Raw genomic sequence first — 17947 nt, forward strand, 5'->3', positions numbered from 1 at the left:
AGACGTTTGTCTCCCAGGTGACTCCAGATCTTGCCACCCTGACAATATTAACACAGACATAGAAAATATGGAGAAACGTTTCTCTAAAACATAACACATGCTTCAGGGTTATAATTTTCAAATAGTGTGTTTGGTCCTTTGTGTTGTATGCATTTTTCAAGAGAAGATAATACAGCAAAATGTGATCACTGGTTTCTCTTCTCATTGCTCCAAGAAAAGCCTGAAAAAGGTAACTTAAGGGGAAAGGGCTCTGTTTGGGTTCACAGTGGGACGGCACAGGCCCTGGGAGGGAAGGGTGTAGCAGCAGCAGGGGTGGGCATACAGCAGGGTGGGCGTGAAGCAGGGTGGGCATGCAGCAGGGTGGGCGTGCAGCAGGGGTGGGCGTGCAGCAGGGGTGGGCATGCAGCAGGGGTGGAGGTGCAGCAAGGGGTGGGCATGCAGCAGGGTGGGCGTGCAGCAGGGTGAGGGTGAAGCAGGGGTGGGCGTGCAGCAGGGGTGGGCGTGCACCAGGGGTGGGCGTGCAGCAGGATGGGCTTGCCGCAGGGGTGGGCGTGCAGCAGGGGTGGGCGTGCAGCAGGGTGGGGGTGCAGCAGGGGTGGGCATGCAGCAGGGGTGGGCATGCAGCAGGGTGGGCGTGCAGCAGGGTGAGGGTACAGCAGGGTGGGTGTGCAGCAGGGGTGGGTGTGCAGCAGGGTGGGCATGCAGCAGGGGTGGGCTGCAGCAGGGGTAGGCATGCAGCAGGGGTGGGCATGCAGCAGGGGTGGGCTGCAGCAGGGGTGGGCATGCATCAGGGGTGGGCGTGCAGCAGGGGTGGGCGTGCAGCAGGGTGAGGGTGCAGCAGGGTGGGCGTGCAGCAGGGTGGGCATGCAGCAGGGGTGGGCATGCAGCAGGGGTGGGCATGCAGCAGGGTAGACGTGCAGCAGGGTAGACATGCAGCAGGGTTGGGCATGCAGCAGGGGTGGGCATGCAGCAGGGTGGGTGTGCAGCAGGGGTGAGGGTGCAGCAGGGTGGGCGTGCAGCAGGGGTGGGCGTGCAGCAGGGTGGGTGTGCAGCAGGGGTGGGCGTGCAGCAGGGTGGGCATGCAGCAGGGGTAGGCGTGCATGTGTGTCCCGTTACAACCACAGTCAAGTCAGAGGTGTGGGCACTGCGGCTCAGCTTGCTCTTGTCGCCCTAGAAGATGCCACTCACAGGGTGGGTTTCCCAGCTCCACTGACCCAAGCTAGATATTTCCTCACAGACTTGCCCAGAGATTTGTCTCCTAGGTGACAGTAGAACTTGTCATGTTGACAATATTAAGCATCATGGTACTGTATTTAATTTTTTATATCTCTTATATGTACATGTTTCTTATGACCTGTGTGCACTTTTTGACACACTCACACACGCACACACATACATACTCATACACACACACTCACACACACATACACACACATACATACACACTCATACACACACTCACACATACACATACTCACTCATGCACACACACACTCACACATACACACACTCACACACTCATACACGCACACACTCACACATACACACACATACACATATACACACACATACACACTCATACACACACACTCACATATACACACATTCACACATGCACACACATACACACACACATACACACACACACACACATATACACACATACACACATACACACACATACACACACTCACTCATACACGTACACACTCACACATACACACACTCACACATACACACCCATACTCATACTTAAACACACACATACACACACTCATACACACTCACACACACACACAGATGCCAACTACATTAAGAAAATGGCCTTGAGTAGATCTCTAGCACATTCCTCATAAAGAACAATAATCAGGAAGAAGACAATCTTCTTGATAATCAAGATGAGGAGGGAGGAATCCTAAACACTAGTCTGTCTGTCTGTCTCTCTCTCTGTCTCTTTCTCTCTTTGTATCTCTGTATCTGTCTGTCTGTCTGTCTGTTTCTCTCTCTCTCTCTCTCTCTCTCTCTCTCTCTCTCTGTGTGTGTGTGTGTGTGTGTGTGTGTGTGTGTGTGTGTGTGTTTGTGTGTAAACCTGTTTGAAGTATGTGAGTGTCACATGACTTGCTTGGTTCTTTTGCAGGCGTCCTGCTGACACTGAAGAGGAGTCTCTGCTCTTTGTCTGGTCAGAAGGAGCTCTTGAGTTCACTGATGATACAGACACTCTGCAGCCTTTTACGCTGTATGAGTACCAAGTCCGAGCCTGGAACTCCAAGGGTGCAGTGGACAGCCCATGGTCATCAGTACAGACCCTGGAAGCCCCACCTCAACACCTCTCAGCACCATGGATTCAAGTCACCAGTGCTCATTCAGTCTTGCTAAACTGGACAGAGCCAGAGGCCCCCAATGGCCTTATCTCCCAATACCATGTGATCTACCAAGAAAGACCAGATGCGGCAGCACCCAGCAAATCCACTGTGCATGCTTTCTCGGTGACGGTAAGAACTTAGAATTCATAACCCTCAGTTTATCTCATTAACAGGTTATAATTCATTTCTTTATCTGCTTGTCATTTTCCTCACTTAGAGCATAAGTATATGAATTTTTCATATGTGAAAAACAGCAATATGGTCCCAGGGATAAGATAATAAATTGACTATGAAGAGTATTTGGGGACCAGTCGGCAGACCAGAACTGATTTGTATTACTACTAGCAAATAAATGAATCTCTGTGCCTGATTACCTTTACAAACCCACTAAATGGGAATAATTCAGTATATCCCTCAATATTGCATAGGAATGCTATCAAGATAAGAACATGTAATTTTCTAGTATGTCAAAGAACTAATCATACACACATAGGTATGTTCACATGCACACAGATAGGGAGCAATAAGGTCCATGTGCTAGAAAAGACACATGTATTCTAACAGGGTATTCATTATTCCTTCCTAAGCTGTTACCCACCCCCATGCATAAAATAATTTCAGTAGTTCTTCTAGTATTTCCTGAGAGTTTTCTTTATGCAAAATACTCATATTCTATGAGAGATGCAGAATTGGGATGAGCTCAGAAACTTCTGTACAATATTGTAGAGATGAGAATTATATGGAAAAAATAAGAAAACCTATAGTGCCCACTGCCCTGAGATTTAGATCCCACACCCCACCACTTGCCAATCATGAGTCACAGTCCAAGGACAAGTGTCCTGTGGAAATTGGAAATTGCTCAGGAGATGATGCCACAAAGTCAACCAGAAGCACCCAGCCTGGAGAGCCTGTGTGGAGAGAAATGAAATGGTAGGGCTTTAGGAGGTGAATGTTCATGGCTTCCAAAATATTCTGAGACACCACTGACCAACTCTTGCAAATACGGAGATGTCTAGGTTGCATTGAATATTAGTTTTTAAAATTAAAGTCTTTGCCTGTGCTTTAAGTCTATGGAAGCCCAATTTATATGAAAGCTAAGGAGTTCATGTTGATCAGGAGGGAGATAGCATGGGGTTAGTGTTCTGTGATGGAATTCCAAGAGAACCTTTGTAAGTGGATGGCAAAGTATAACATTTACCGTCATCCTTATTTTTATCCTGTGGCCCAACAATAGGCATCATGAGGGGGAAGACATCGCAGACTTCCTCATCTTATTTTACAATTGATATTTTGTTCTCTTTTTTGAGCATTTCCTCATTTAATTTCCAGTTCTTTCTTTATAAGCAGTAGTAGATACTGTCTCACATAGAAACCATCATTTCAGCTGATCATTTGATCTTCAGGGAAATGTTATTTTTATAAACTATATCCTTACAACTTGTGCTCTAATCTTTCACCCTTAAAGTCATTTTGGTTAAAATATTGAAGCACTGTCACAAATATAAGTTCATCAAAGGCACCAGTAGCAATGACCAAGCTTTTGTTCTTTCAACATATGACTTCCAAGAGTCTACACGGCTAATCAGATATTCTCCCCAGGTCTAGTGGGATTCCTCGGGGAGAATACCATGAGCCATTGCTTATGTGGTTTTATTATAAAACATGATTTAAGGATCTGATGGATGCAAGAACTCTGTCCTTTGTTTGTTCTGCTGGGTTCTGTTTATATATTGCTAGCATGTCCCTGGAAGAGCAGCCAGCCTCTGGCCTCAGGCTGGAGGCTGCACATAGAGTGCTTCCTATCATTGCCTTCAACACCCTCATCCTGACAACCATGCAACACTTTTTCTGTTGTCTAAAACATCTTAGTCTATACAATGCTGAAGAGACCAGATAGAATAATCAAGAAATTATAATATTCCTATCCCTTATTTTTGAACATGCGAATTTATCCCGTGACCTTCCAGCCTTCCGGATCATGACTCTGAGAGCAAGACTCCCCAGAGATTTGGTTGGATTCAGCTGAAAAGCTCCACCTGAATTGTTCAAGACCAGGCCAAATCCCCAGGGCATAGTCACCATGAATTTACATGAACTGATATTCTGAATGAGATCATCAGAAAAATAGACCATGGTCTGTGAATCTCATTCCCTCCTACATTTCCCAATGTAGAGACTCTGTTTAACCATGTATATCGTGTGTGTGTGTGTGTGTGTGTGTGTGTGTGTGTGTGAGAGAGAGAGAGAGAGAGAGAGAGAGACAGACAGACAGACAGACAGACAGACAGACAGACTTTGAGCAAAGGCCACCTGCTTGCTTATTTGTGATATGAATCCTGATCAGAGCCTATCACGAAGAGAAGTCCACATAGAAACTCAAGGTAGGAACATGGAGGCAAGAACTGAAGTAGCAACCACAGAGGAATGTCTGTACCAGCTTTCTCTCCATGACTCACTCCACTGCTTTCTTACACACCAAGGCCCAGTCTGCTGGTCAGGAATGGCTCCACCCACCATGGCTGGCAGGGAGTGACCAACTGACTTACCTACAGGAGAGTCTGATGAAGGAGGCTTTGCCTCAGTGGAAGGTCATCTTCCAAGGTCACCCTGGCTTGTGTCAAGTTAACAAAACAAAACAAAACAAAACAGAAAACAAAACTAGCCATCACACTATATAGCCAAATGTCTTCTTCTAAACTTTAAGCCTATTTTTTTATGTTTGTTTTCTGAACAACATGACCTCTCCATACTGCTGCAACAATCTCTAGGGTCAAGTAGATTTAATCGTGTTGGATAAGTAGTCATTGAAAACTATGTTTCTTATCAATATTAAGTGTTGGGTTGTGCTATGAGATTGAGCCAAGCTGTGACTGGCTAGGAAGGTGGGTGATCAAATGGGAGACACAAGTTATTAGCTGAGCACTGATGTTTCTAAGGCCCCTCACTGCCGGGTATCTTCTGTCTCAGCATATAGGACTTCCTTTTAAATGTTGCTCCAAGACTCCTCCTGGATTTACTTGCTCTGGCTAAAATTTTCCCCAGCAAAGAAGTGGGGTTTACTTTAAATGAGGCATGAAGTGCAAACACGCATTTAGAAAAACAAATAAACCCAGACTTCTGAAAGGCATTCCAAACATCACTCATTTGGTCCCTTGATTATTGTAGTCCCATATATACTCAAGGGACCACCAAGATATCATGGCCTATGGTGTAAACCCATCCCTAGCTTGCACCGGTCCCCCCAGAGTTGTTTAGAAGCAGGTGGAGGCTGCTGAGAGATCCGCAGAAGCAGGTGTGGTGGAGTCATGAATCCTGCTGGAGGTGTCAGTGGATGGAGAACAGGCAGCAGGGGCCCTCCATGGGGGCGAAGAGGAGATATCTTGGCAGGAAGAGTAGCAGCAGCAGAGGCAGCAGGAGAGGAGAAATGGGGACTCTGTGGCTTGTAATGCATCTCTAATTTCTCTCCCAACATTACAAAAAGCCATCTCTCTTTGAATCTAAGTTGGTCTTTCTGAAATGAAAAGACCCAAATTCTGAGGGTGTCTTCAGATCTTTGTAGACTTCCTTACTGAAAGCAGGCTTCAGTTACAAATCCTTAAGCTTACCTTAACCCCATTAGCTCTGTGATGGATGGGGCAGTGTCAGAAGAGAGGCTGAATTTAGAGCCTCTCTTGGCATGCAAAAGTTCCATGGTGCTACTTGCAGGAACACTCCTGGCGAGGCTGGCGAGGTTGGCGAGGCTGCTACCACCACTCAGGTCTGTTTGCTTTTGCTCCCTGGCACCTGCCACCACATTGGCACCTGTCACTGCACTGGCAGAAATAACTTGGGTTTTAAAGGCAAAGGGGTTTTACCTACAAGTAGGTGCTCTAAGCATGTCCCTGCTTGCCCTACAGATTATAGAACACCAAGCCCAAAGCCTACCTGTGCCCAGCACCCTGATGGTATCTCGCTCCATCTGTAGAATCAGGCATAAGGAGCCGATGAGACGAGCAAGCGATTTGGGTCACTAAGAGTTGGCTTCTCATTTGGGCATAAAATCCAGAATTGCAACGCTAGTCTCTACACTCCGGTTGCCAGACTCCCTTTCCCAATGTCAAGGAGGAGGCATTTAAAATTTCCTCATGTGCTTGGCCCAGATCTCCTTACCATTAAACAGATTTGTAGCCAAAACACATTATGAGATACTTCATAATTGCCCTATTATGAAAGGTTTGTGAGTGAATTGATGGACTCAATTCTAATCCCATTTTCGTTTTGGCTTATTATAATGTAAAATATTATGGCTTCTTACACATGATCTTACATTGGTCGTAGCTGTGACCGTGTGGTGTTTCTCAGCCTTTCTTCTGCAGGACCCATTTACTGGGTGGCGGGAATGCTCTGTAAGATGGCTTCATTCTAGAAGGATCTCTCACATTACAACAATGGAGGGGAAAACACTTGGCAGCTCCACCTACACTCCCTTGCATGTCTGTCCAATAGAGAGACTTTTCACATTTTATAATGTAACCAGGTCATCCTTTCACATGAAGAATGCAGAGTGTATACAGGCTAGCACCATACAAAACAGTGAAGTCTCATTATCAGGGTGTGTTTGATTTGACGTTGCGTTCTCATTCGTTAGCCTTGCATGATCTCCCTTCACCTACTCCTCCAAAAAAAAAACTTTGTGAGACTCCTGGCATGTCATTCTGACTAGCTCCACTGAGACACCTTCTCTATTCATCAACAATGCCAAAGGCGGGTCCCATAGTTCTCTCAAGTCATTTTTCACTGATCAGCGCCAACCATATCACCTAAAGCAGTGAAGAGGAGACATCATGGTCATGTGACTCTTCCTTATTTATTTTGCTATTCTTTCACTGATCTCAGAATCATGGGAAATAGGGGGAAGAAGAAGGAAGAAGTAGGGAAGATGGGAGAGAGGGAGGGAGTGAGGGAGGGCAAGGAAGGAAGAAGGAAAGGGAGATGAGGGATATAAGAATGAGCAGATGATTATGTTCTTATTCACCTTCACTGCCACCGCCATGCATGTGCCTCATGGGAATTACATCTACAGGTTATGTACAGGACCCCCACGGAACTCCCGTGCCCCATACTCCTCTGATGGAGGCCAGCCTGGTGATGTGGTTGGTTGGTTGTTGTTGCTGCTGCTGCTGTTGCTGTTTTGTCTCCCTTTCTGTCACGCTCCCAGCAGTCAAACCTACAGCTTCTCTTTTGTCCCCACTCCCAACACCAGCCAACTTCCCAACCTGCCACATTGATACTATTTCTTAGCCTCCTTGAGGCCTACAGAACACTTGTCCCACCAAATGGTGGAAGTGTGTATTGTCCATGGTAATGTTTCCTGTGAACGTCAGTTGCCGGCTCTCTGAGCCCACACCCAATTGGATCTCAACTTCGGAGCTCATTGAATAAGAAGCACTTGTCAGCTTTTGTGTTGGGTCGTGATCATCAAATCCTAGAATTGCAGTGAGAACCTCCAGAGACCCTTCTCTATCCACCCATGTGGCTAGATCCAAAATACCCCCAGGAGTCTCTTTCCATAGGAAGCCCCATGTTAAGAATAGAGTGTTAATCACCTCTTTCTTGGGATTCTCAATTCCTCCGAATAGTTCTCTGAGATATTTATCGCTCATATTCCTTCACAGAGTTGGGGGGGGGGGCAAATCACTATCTGCCTACCCCAGGGGAGAAAGGAAATAGTCAGTGATCTCACAAGCTATATCCCCTTCTTTGATGGGCTTTTCACAAGCCCAGACAAGCTTTCGAAAACACAGGAATGCTTGTGTATATGTATGTGCATGCCACAGTGTGTGTGTGGAAGTAAGAGGACAGTTTGCTAGAGTCAGTTCCCTTCTTCCATCTTCTGTTCCAAATATCCAGTTCAGGTGGCCAAGCTTGCAGGCAAACACCCTGGCCTGCACAGCCATTGCACCGGTCCAAGCTTGGATATCCTTTATCATAGCTTACCATACACAGACCTTCAGAGGAGAAGGGGAGGCCAAAGGCCGATTCTTTATGATTTATAGTTCCAGTAGATTTCATCGCCTCTTATTTAATTTGCTTTGTAGCCCAGGTTGGCCTATAGCAGGTAACCCTCCAGCCTGTCTTTACAGTGCTGGGATTTATAGACCCTAATCACCCCAACCAGCTCTTATCATTGTTTTTCTAGGCTAAGCACACGATTCCCCGTAACAGATGTGTTTCACACGCTGTTATACAACTACATCGCCTTATCGTCCATCCCTCTGGCTCCTCAGTCAAGCCAGGTCATCCCCAGAACTTCCCTCTTCCTTGCTGCCGTATCCAATCCTCCCTTAAGTCCTCCAAACTGTGTCCTGATTCCTCCTTAAAGACCACATAAGATCTCTACCCTCACATTTCTTCTGCTTGGGACAGTTTTACCCTTATGCATCATCCTTCATAAGCTCAACTCCGAACTAAACTGTCCTGTATCTCACAGAGCTATCACATCAGCTCACCCTTTACTGCACTCTGATGTGTAAAGCACTGTCAACAGCAGTGTAGCAAACCGAAACTTGAGATGTCCTGCCATCTGCAATGCTGACATAAATCAGCAAATGCAGCTAAAATGGTTGCTCAAAGAACAGCTAAGCTGATTGGCTGTACATAATAAAACCTTGTTTGTTTTATATATGCTACCCACCTTGCAACAAAATTCTGAGTTTACAAATTTCAGGTAATTCCCCAAGTACCAGATTTGGTAGGGTCTCTTTTATACATTGCTAAGCAAGCATGTGTTGCTCTCTGCATCTCCCTCCCTGTATGTGTCTATGTTGTCTTCCCTGACACAGTCGAAGCCTGCCCCACACTTACTCCCTAAATCACACAAACTGGCATCACCATTGTCAGATAGCAAGTTCTTGAGGTGGGGACACTCAGAGACCGTTGGCCTAGAATGGCGCTTCTTTCTGGCTTTTAACTCAATTACAATGGTACTTCACTCAGACACCTAAGAACCCCCAATAAGCCTTGTCTACAACACATGGTAATCTAAAATGAACACAGCAATGGGCCGACATCATAAATTTAGGATACGCCAGTTAGCAGAGACAGCAAGCTGTAAATGACAGTGAAGGGCAGAAGTTAATTGAACTATTCTGCTCTTGTCAGAGTGGAAAGTGGCCACTACCTGAGACAAGATGGCTGCCCCTGAAGAACCCCATTACAGCCCTGCAGTCACCTCCTTGGCTCTGCAAGGGCTGATGGGTGAGGGGATATCATACACAGAGACCAATTCTTTATGGTTCACAGCCGATGAAAGAGAAAGTCAGCAGCTGTTCAGGACAAGTGACCACTGTAACGGCTGTAATATAACCCGCTAAATAGAGAGGGAATTGCAGTGGAGCAAGAGGTTAGCCGTGATTATCGGCAGGTGAGTGCTTTATGAAGTTGAAAGACCATTAACATTGATAGAGTAATTATTTCAACTTGAAAGTAATTACCTTGATGGGTGATAACTTCTCCAGTGTTCCCAGATTTGATTGGGCCAAACAATTGCTAGCTCCTGAAGCCTAGAAAAATATTACAACAATACTGTGATTTCTAAATTACTGGAACCACTACTGGAATATTCTAATCATGCTGAACAGTGAAAAGATTTCGCCTTACACAAGCTGCTGACCTCTCACAGAGAGAGAGACATTTCCTTTTTAATCCAAACGCAATGACCCACACCCACCACCTGTGAACGGTATGTGAAGGGCTTGCAAATGAATCTTTGAACTCCTCATCATGTTATAAGGTGAAACATCTCGGGAACTTTTTTTTTAACTTGGCTATTATAAGGCAGAAGCCACTAGCATCCTCCATCCTGTGAGTTGGGAGAAGAGCAGAGGAAATAGTTTCTGTCTGTATCTTAGAGGGTTTAGGTTTACATAAATTAATTATCTGATGATAACATTGCACTCATTGAAAATTCTAGAAGCCAGACAATGTGGATCAGAGATCTGGGGGATTGTTGTGGAATGTATGTCTTTTAGTGGCTTTCCCGCTTGGCCATGTTGAAGCCCGCTACGAATATGCTTTAACTAGAGTGCTTTCTATTTATGTGCACCAACCAGACATCAACAAACAGAATGAAAGTCGAGAATCTGGGCAACTGCTTCTTTGAAACCTCATGAATATCTGAGAATTGCATGCTATTTGCAATTGAGGACTAAAAACATCAGATCTAATCTGATGATCATGACCAAGAAATACTGCAGGGCTCGTCCGTTATTGAGCTATTTGTGGCATTTATTCTGAGAATCTGAGAACTAAAGAATCTATAATGGATACAAAGGGAGAGTTTATTCCTCTGGACTGCCTGGCAGAGCTGGAGAAGGACAAAAGGCATGTAACATTATAATAAGCACTCACTGGCCCCACCTAGGCACTGTCTGTGAGCGAGCGTGAATGCCTACGAAACCTAAGGAGGGCCTTAACTTATCTACCCCTGATTCCACCCTCCCACCCATCCTACGTGTCCACAAACCACAGACAAGACAAACACAGGCATCACAACTCAGAGTCCCGCTGTCATCAGAGATAGATGGGACTTCACCCTTCAGCTCCTCCGGGATTCTTGAGGCCTGTCTCTCACCTCAGCAGGATTCTGGCAGACGACCTGCCAGTCAGTACCCAAAAGGTCAGTACATTTTGGCTGTATTTCCCAGGGTTTTGTTTTTTGTTTTCTATTTTTTTTTTTCCTAATTAATGCCTGAGGATCTCCTAGAGATAGAACAGTTTTCCACTTGTTGTCTTAGAGCCGATAAGGAATGTTTCAACCAAGTGGATAATGGATTTCCACCATCCATCAACTAGCTCTGAGTTCTTTTCCCTTAACAGAGTCATTGCAGTGCCCCCCACAACCTCAACCTCCACTCTCAAGCCCGGAAAGTTCTGAGAACTGGCTTGGATCTGGTAAAAGACACCAGGTTCAGAATGAAGCCATCCCACTTGGGGAAGTGATAGGATTTATAGATTAAACACTAAACCAACTAGAGTAGAGAGATCTGATGGCATAATATCACATCTATAAGCAATGTGTCCTACACAGCCAGGCTGAAGAGTACGTTGAAGAAGCCCCATAGGTACTCTGAATTTAAAATAAGTATAATAACTCATTTTTAAAACATTTTATATGATACTTAGATTATTAAATATTCACATTATCAAATCAGAGAGTTTTAATCCATTCTAAGGGGAACATTGTCTAACCCTAAAAGATAATGGTCTGGACTAGCTAGTAAAATGACAGTATATTTTTTAACAGATGTAAATGTTACCTTTTGACAAGACACAAGTAATGAATTTTATCATATAAGTTCCTATTCGGTGATTATGACCCAGAGTTTTATTTTTGCTCAAGGAATTACTAAAGTCATGGCTGGATACCTATGCCCATTAGTGGATGGTTCTGTGGGGTTTTTTTTATGATATTATTGATCTCTTGCTGAGCTGAGATTCAGGTTTTATGCCAGATAGCTTGATTAATGGGTTGGTTTCTATAAGTGGACTGAATGGGGATAGAAAGCCGGGGCGGCCGGTGCTGCCAACCCCAAACCCGTCAAGACACATAGCTCATTATGAAACAGTTATCAAGGAAACATGAAAAATTAATTGGGCTCAGTTTGATTCTGAAAAGAATCAGCTTTCTCCTCAGTGCCCCCCTGCCCACCCCTTCCAGATGTTCTGTGCCAGCCCCTGGAGGAACAGCAAAGGGAGATGTATTAATACATTGTATTGATTAGATCAAGACCCCTGACAGTTATTTGTAGAGATACCATCTGGCCGCTGCTCGAATTCCTTCACCAAAAACAGGACGTGACATGTTATTAATCTCAACTCTCTAAGTATAGACAGTTGCCTTTTCTGTTAAAGCGCATTTTACCATTCCGTGGGAGATGGAGGCAGACCTGAAGGGTGCAGAAATTAAGGTTATTACACAAATTGAGCCATATGGTCCAAATATTTCAGCAAGAAAATTGCCAGGCAATAAAAATTGCTCCTGCCTTCCTAATGGTGTAAATTACAGTTTAACCATGGCTCTAATGATGTCCTTCTGCCGCACTTAACTACTGTTACATGAAGGACATTGTTTTAAAAATATAAAAAAACAAGGAAATGCCAGCAGCGTGTTTTACAATCTGTTAGTGTGTCATTAAGAACACTGTCAGAAATACATAAACATAACAGCAGCCAAGCCAGCATACAAAGAACTCAATCAGAAAGATGGAGTATTTTGAAAACTACTGTAATGTCAAGTACGCAGAACCTTCTGGAAGTTTTTCAGGAGAAGAGTCCAACCTAGTGCTTTCTTCTCTCTTCTCATCTCGTCCATCAGCAGCTTTTGAAAGCAAGCTCCGAAGCTCATTGTGAGTCAATGTGTGTGTCTCACCCTGCAGCCTTCTGCCCCCCTCCACCCCCACTCCAGGAATAGAAAGGAAAGGTGGAGTAGACCAGAGGAGTGACCAGTCCCCAGCCAAGGATGCCTGTGGACCTTGCTGAGTTCATCTGTGGTTGGCCAGAAGGGACAGGACTCCACTCCCCTCCTCATCAGTAACTAGTATTCAAAGTGTCATTTTCCTGTAATTCTGAAGAAAGCAGCCCTGTCAACCTGAATACACCATGTATTTAAAAAGCAGTCTATTCTTATGCTGATAAAAATCACAGTAAAGATCTCAATTAAAACTTCAATTCCTCCAATATTTTCATGATTATTAGACCAAAAAAAGAAAGAAAGAAAGAAAGAACATCCTTGAAACATTATCTGTTAGGTTAAACTTCCAGGAGAAAAACTTAGTACAGTAAGGATCTTATAAAATGGGGGGGGGGGGGGGGGCGGCATTTTTAATTCCTATTTCTTTAAGCCCTTTTGTTTGTTTTGTTTGTTGTTTGTTTTTCTCCTCCATTCCCACAAAGGGAAAGGTTTGATGTTTAATTTACCTTTAAACTAAAAAAATGAAAGAAAAAGGAAAAACAAGAAGGAAAAAAAGCACCAGGAAACAAAGAGTGCCTCATTTGCATAACATTAATATTCATGAGGAGCCTTAAGTAACTGCCTCCTCCCCAAGTCAAGGGCAGGGAGTGTTTTTTTATGGGAGTGTTCTTTACCTACAGATGGCTGCCTGCTGTACTTGATTCAAGTTTTTGTATCTTAGAACCTGTGGGCACGCGCGTGTGTGTGTGTGTGTGTGTGTGTGTGTGTGTGTGTGTGTGTTGGTGTGTTGGGTATGTGTGCGCGCACACACAATTGGAGAGCAAGTCCAGGTATTTGATTCTTCTCTCCACCTATGTGTGTTCCAGGGATAAAACTCCAGTCAGGACACTTACACACCAAGCACTGTTACCACTAAGTCGTCCAACTGCCACTCATACTTTTCTGACTAAAATATCACCCTTGGCAAGCCTATATCCAGCCATACAGCTGCAGTCTTCTGCCTTTTCTTCCAAGTGCTCTGTCTGCCATGCTGTCCTTGCATATGTGTATGTGTTTGTATGGCTATGTACATGCAACGTATGGATATGTGTGCATGTAGAGTCCATAAGTTGATATTGAATGTCTTAGCCAATTGCTCGCCACCTTTCTTTAAAACAATACTTGAGCCAGTGTACACCTCACCTGGAACCCACAGAGAGGCACCTCTGCCTTAGAACATATTCTTTTACTCAGTCTCTGGCCAACCTGTAGCTCACTGAAGACCAGCCTGTCTGGTCTGTGAGCTCCACAGATCAGCTCCTCTCTACCCACACCCTGAGTGCTGGGGTTGCAGATGCTTTTATGTGGGTGCTGGTTATCCAGCTCAGGTCCCCAAGATTCTGCCTGTGCTCTGGGGGTGATTCCCTACATCCCCCTCTTTCCAGCGCCTAGGAAAATGCCGCCTTTACGACGACACTTGTTAATGAATCATGAATTAATGAATGGCTAAAATCCAATATATTGAGAAGTAGCTTGTCTTTTACTTCCAGTTCATACCCAAACTATTATACTCTAGAGATTAAAACAAAACAACAACAACAAAATCCCTCCATAATGTTTTATTATTTTATATATTCACAGCTGAATCATCTTTGTATTCCAATTTCAATCTGTAAGCGAAAAACTGTCTATGTTAAATACATGGGCACTTCACAAAATGATATTTCGGCTTGTCCCCTCCCCTCTACCCCGTGGAGTGTGAGCATCTATAATTATTAGTCAGAGGAGAAAAGCTCAGAGATGGCACATAATGGGTGCAAGGCCACACAGCAGACAACAGGGTTATGACTCAGGAGCGGCTCTATCTGACTGTCAGTGCTTTGCACTGTTTCAGATCACCTCTTGAGCTGTTGCCTGAAGGAACAAGATGTTATTTTTGAAAAACTAAATATCAGTGAAAACCACCGAAGTCAGATTCCACATGGTTTGATATGATTCATTGCCTGGAACGAATATAGTAAATGATGTATAAAATATTGAGTGCATTAGAAATCACTTGGGCCAGGAAGGCTCAGAGTCCTGTGTCTTAGACTGTATACTAGATGAGAGAGACAGAGAGAGAGAGAGAGAGAGAGAGAGAGAGAGAGAGAGAGAGAGAGAGAGGTACACCAGACAGGATCTTGATTTCTTCAGCAGCACCAGGTCTACTTTCAAACATCTGATGGCAACTTTGTATTTCAAGATGATAAGAGGTGCTGATTTTACAACAGGTCCCGACTTGCCGGGTTGATAATAAACTAAAGACTTTTTAAAATATATCTAAATAATCCCCTCAGATGAGACTGACCTGAGAGTTAGTCAGCAGTTAAACCAAGGGTCTAGGGTTAGCAAGCAAGGCTTAGAGACTGGCTATGGTGCTGACCACACAGGGTGAAGTAGTGGTACTGGGTCCAGCTCAGTTAATAGTCATCAGCAGGAACTGAAAAAAAAAACTGTTTCTACCTGTGTCATAACATAATAAATTACAAAAATGGCAGAGGAGAACATACTTATCATGCCAGTCTTCTAAAGGTTAAGTCAAACAAATATTAGGTTTTGGGGCAGCCTGGGCTATATAGAGTTTCAGGCCAACCTGAGCTAAATAGCATGATCCTATTTCAAAATGATTTTTTTCTCATTGCCTCTTTATTCCACAGCAGCATATTCCAGAAATTGTATCCCTTTAACAAAATGTGTTAGTTCTCGTTCATAGCAGAATGGCTTTGTGGCAGTAACCCCAGATGGCCCCAGAGAAAGGAAAGGCAAAGCCAACCAAGAAAGGCTAGTCATTGGGAAACTTCAGAAACCTCTCAGAGATGACTTGAAATACTTGAAAACTCACTGAGAATATCTCCTGGAGTTTAGAGTAGGCTAAGGGCAGATTATGTTGTCTAGTGCAGTGTTCATTTACAGCCTGAACATCCCAGGGTGTGCCTGTGACATTAACGTTGACTGTGACAGTGCCTGGCTCTAGCTTACTAGACCCTCAACAAAGAACACAGGTCCCTTAAAAGTACTGAAGGCCCGGACCCAGTATTTGTCCAGGAGATTCTAGAATAACCAGGTGAAAGGCTTGATAAACCAGCCTCTGTTGACCTGTAGATTCCTATCCCAGGACGTGCAAGTCTCTCCTAACCTGATCTTGTGTTGCCTCTGATCTACAAGAAGCCACAGGGGATTCCTAAATGTAGCTTTCTGGGTCTAGGGCAGTGACTCAGTAAGCAGGAGGACCCAAGGTCCAGCCCTCAGAGCCCACATAAAAATGCTAAGCATGGTCTTGTATGTTCGTGATCTAAGCCCTGAGGAATGGAGATAAGATTGTTCCAGACATCCCAGTCTAAAGGGGAGTACCCCAAGCCAGTAACCTGCCTTTCTCGAAAAACAAGGTAGATGGGTTCCAAGGACTAGCACCCAAAGTTGACCTCTGGCCTCCATATGTACAGCATACATGAACATACACAACTTGAATACACACACACACACACACACACACACACACACACCATGAATACAAACATACGCACAAACAAATAAACGGAAGAATGAGAGTAGCTTTCTAAATCACTGTGTGCATTAAACTGTGGCTAATTTTCTTCCTCCGTGGCCTATCATGTTTTAGAAATGCTGTAATTAGCACTTTTGGCTTCAACATAGGAGGAGCCTTGGGAGATTCACCTTGTCCTTTCAGTGCTGGGCGACCTGGCCATCATGCCGTAAGCCTTGGCATTTGTCCTTAGCTGAGTGATAATTATTTATTAGTGGACTGGATGCTTATTATATTCAGAAATTAAAATTGTTAGGGGACATTGTGCAGAGGATCACATCTGTTGGAAATAAATCACTTAAAAAATTATATTAGTCTCACAGACGGTCAAGAGCGAGGCGGGGGGAGGGAGGTGTGAAGGGGTTGAGGGGGCCGGCTTCGAAATCCTGTGAAGTAGAGTGTGCTCACTGTGTTGTCAGCCCACAGTGTTCAGACAGCAGCTCGGCATTTTCCCCTCCTTGAACCCCAGGTGTCCAATTAACGGTGTGTGCGACATTTTTATTCCAAGATAGGCAGATACACAGAATGGTTGGACTAGCTTCCAGTCATGCCTAGGAAGGAGTAAAATCAAAACAAAAGGAAAACCAAAAACCAAACAAATCATGAGAGACAAAAAAAGAAAGGAAAGAAGGAAGCAAGGAAGCAAGGAAGAAAGGAAGAAAGGAGGGAAGGGAGGGAGGACAGAAGGAAGGAAAAAAGAGAGGGAGGAAGGAGGGAAGGAAGAAAGGGAGGAAGGAAAGGAAGGAGGAAGGAAGGAGAGGAAGAAAAAGAAAGAGAAAGAGAAAAAACAAAAACAAAAAAAGATCTTTGAGGAATCTGTAGTTCAAGTGATACCAGAATTTCAAAAGAGACAAGAAAGGCATGGGAGTTTGGGGGTTGAGTTGGCACAAATCCCCTCCCTAAGACCCAGCCCTCTTTGTGTTTCCTGAGCACACCCTTTCTTTAGACAGCCTGACCTCCTTGGAGGAGACCCCCCTGCCTCTTGATAGGCTTGCTCCAGAAGTTTCTGTTTCCTCCAACAGCCCCTCTCCTCATCCATGGGGGAGGGGCCTGAGAAGTTGCTTGACCTTGGAGATGCTCACACTCTCATATATGAAAAGATTTAGAAGGGCTTCCATAGTCCAAGCTGATTGAGATTTATACATTAAGCGTATTAATGCATATAGCCTCAACATGTAGCCAGAAGAAAATACAGTATGTATCTGCCATCAGGTCCTATAAAGACAAGTTCCCTTTCTCTCTCTCTCTCTCTCTCTCTCTCTCTCTCTCTCTCTCTCTCTCTCTCTCTCTCTCTCTCTCCCTCCCTCCCTTCCTTCCTTTCTCCCCCATCCCTGCCCTGCACCTATGTTCTTTAAAATTAACATGAAAAGAACGGTTTGGGTTTTTTCTACTTGATAAAGCAACCAGGGAATAGGCAGATCTACAAGATTCTAGAAATAAGAAATTCTGGTGCCTTCAGAGGCAGATCCAAAAAGACAATTTTCTGTAATCTAATATTCTAATGAAATCTTTGAGAACTTTATGCAGATACACATTGCACTGTTCATTGTACTTATTGTCGTTCCCACCTGG

At 44.4% G+C, this 17947-nt stretch overlaps 1 protein-coding gene across 1 annotated transcript in view; it reads left to right on the forward strand.

The window, feature by feature from the left end:
• Positions 1 to 17947, forward strand: part of Ush2a (usherin) — a 723091-nt gene that overhangs the window by 637527 nt on the left and 67617 nt on the right. The window contains exon 60 of the mRNA XM_052200359.1: positions 2138 to 2492. Within this exon, the coding sequence (XP_052056319.1) occupies positions 2138 to 2492 (355 nt within the window). The remainder of the gene's footprint in view (positions 1 to 2137; positions 2493 to 17947) is intronic.

This window comes from Apodemus sylvaticus, chromosome 12 (genome assembly GCF_947179515.1).
Source record: "Apodemus sylvaticus chromosome 12, mApoSyl1.1, whole genome shotgun sequence".
NCBI classification, from domain to species: domain Eukaryota; kingdom Metazoa; phylum Chordata; class Mammalia; order Rodentia; family Muridae; genus Apodemus; species Apodemus sylvaticus.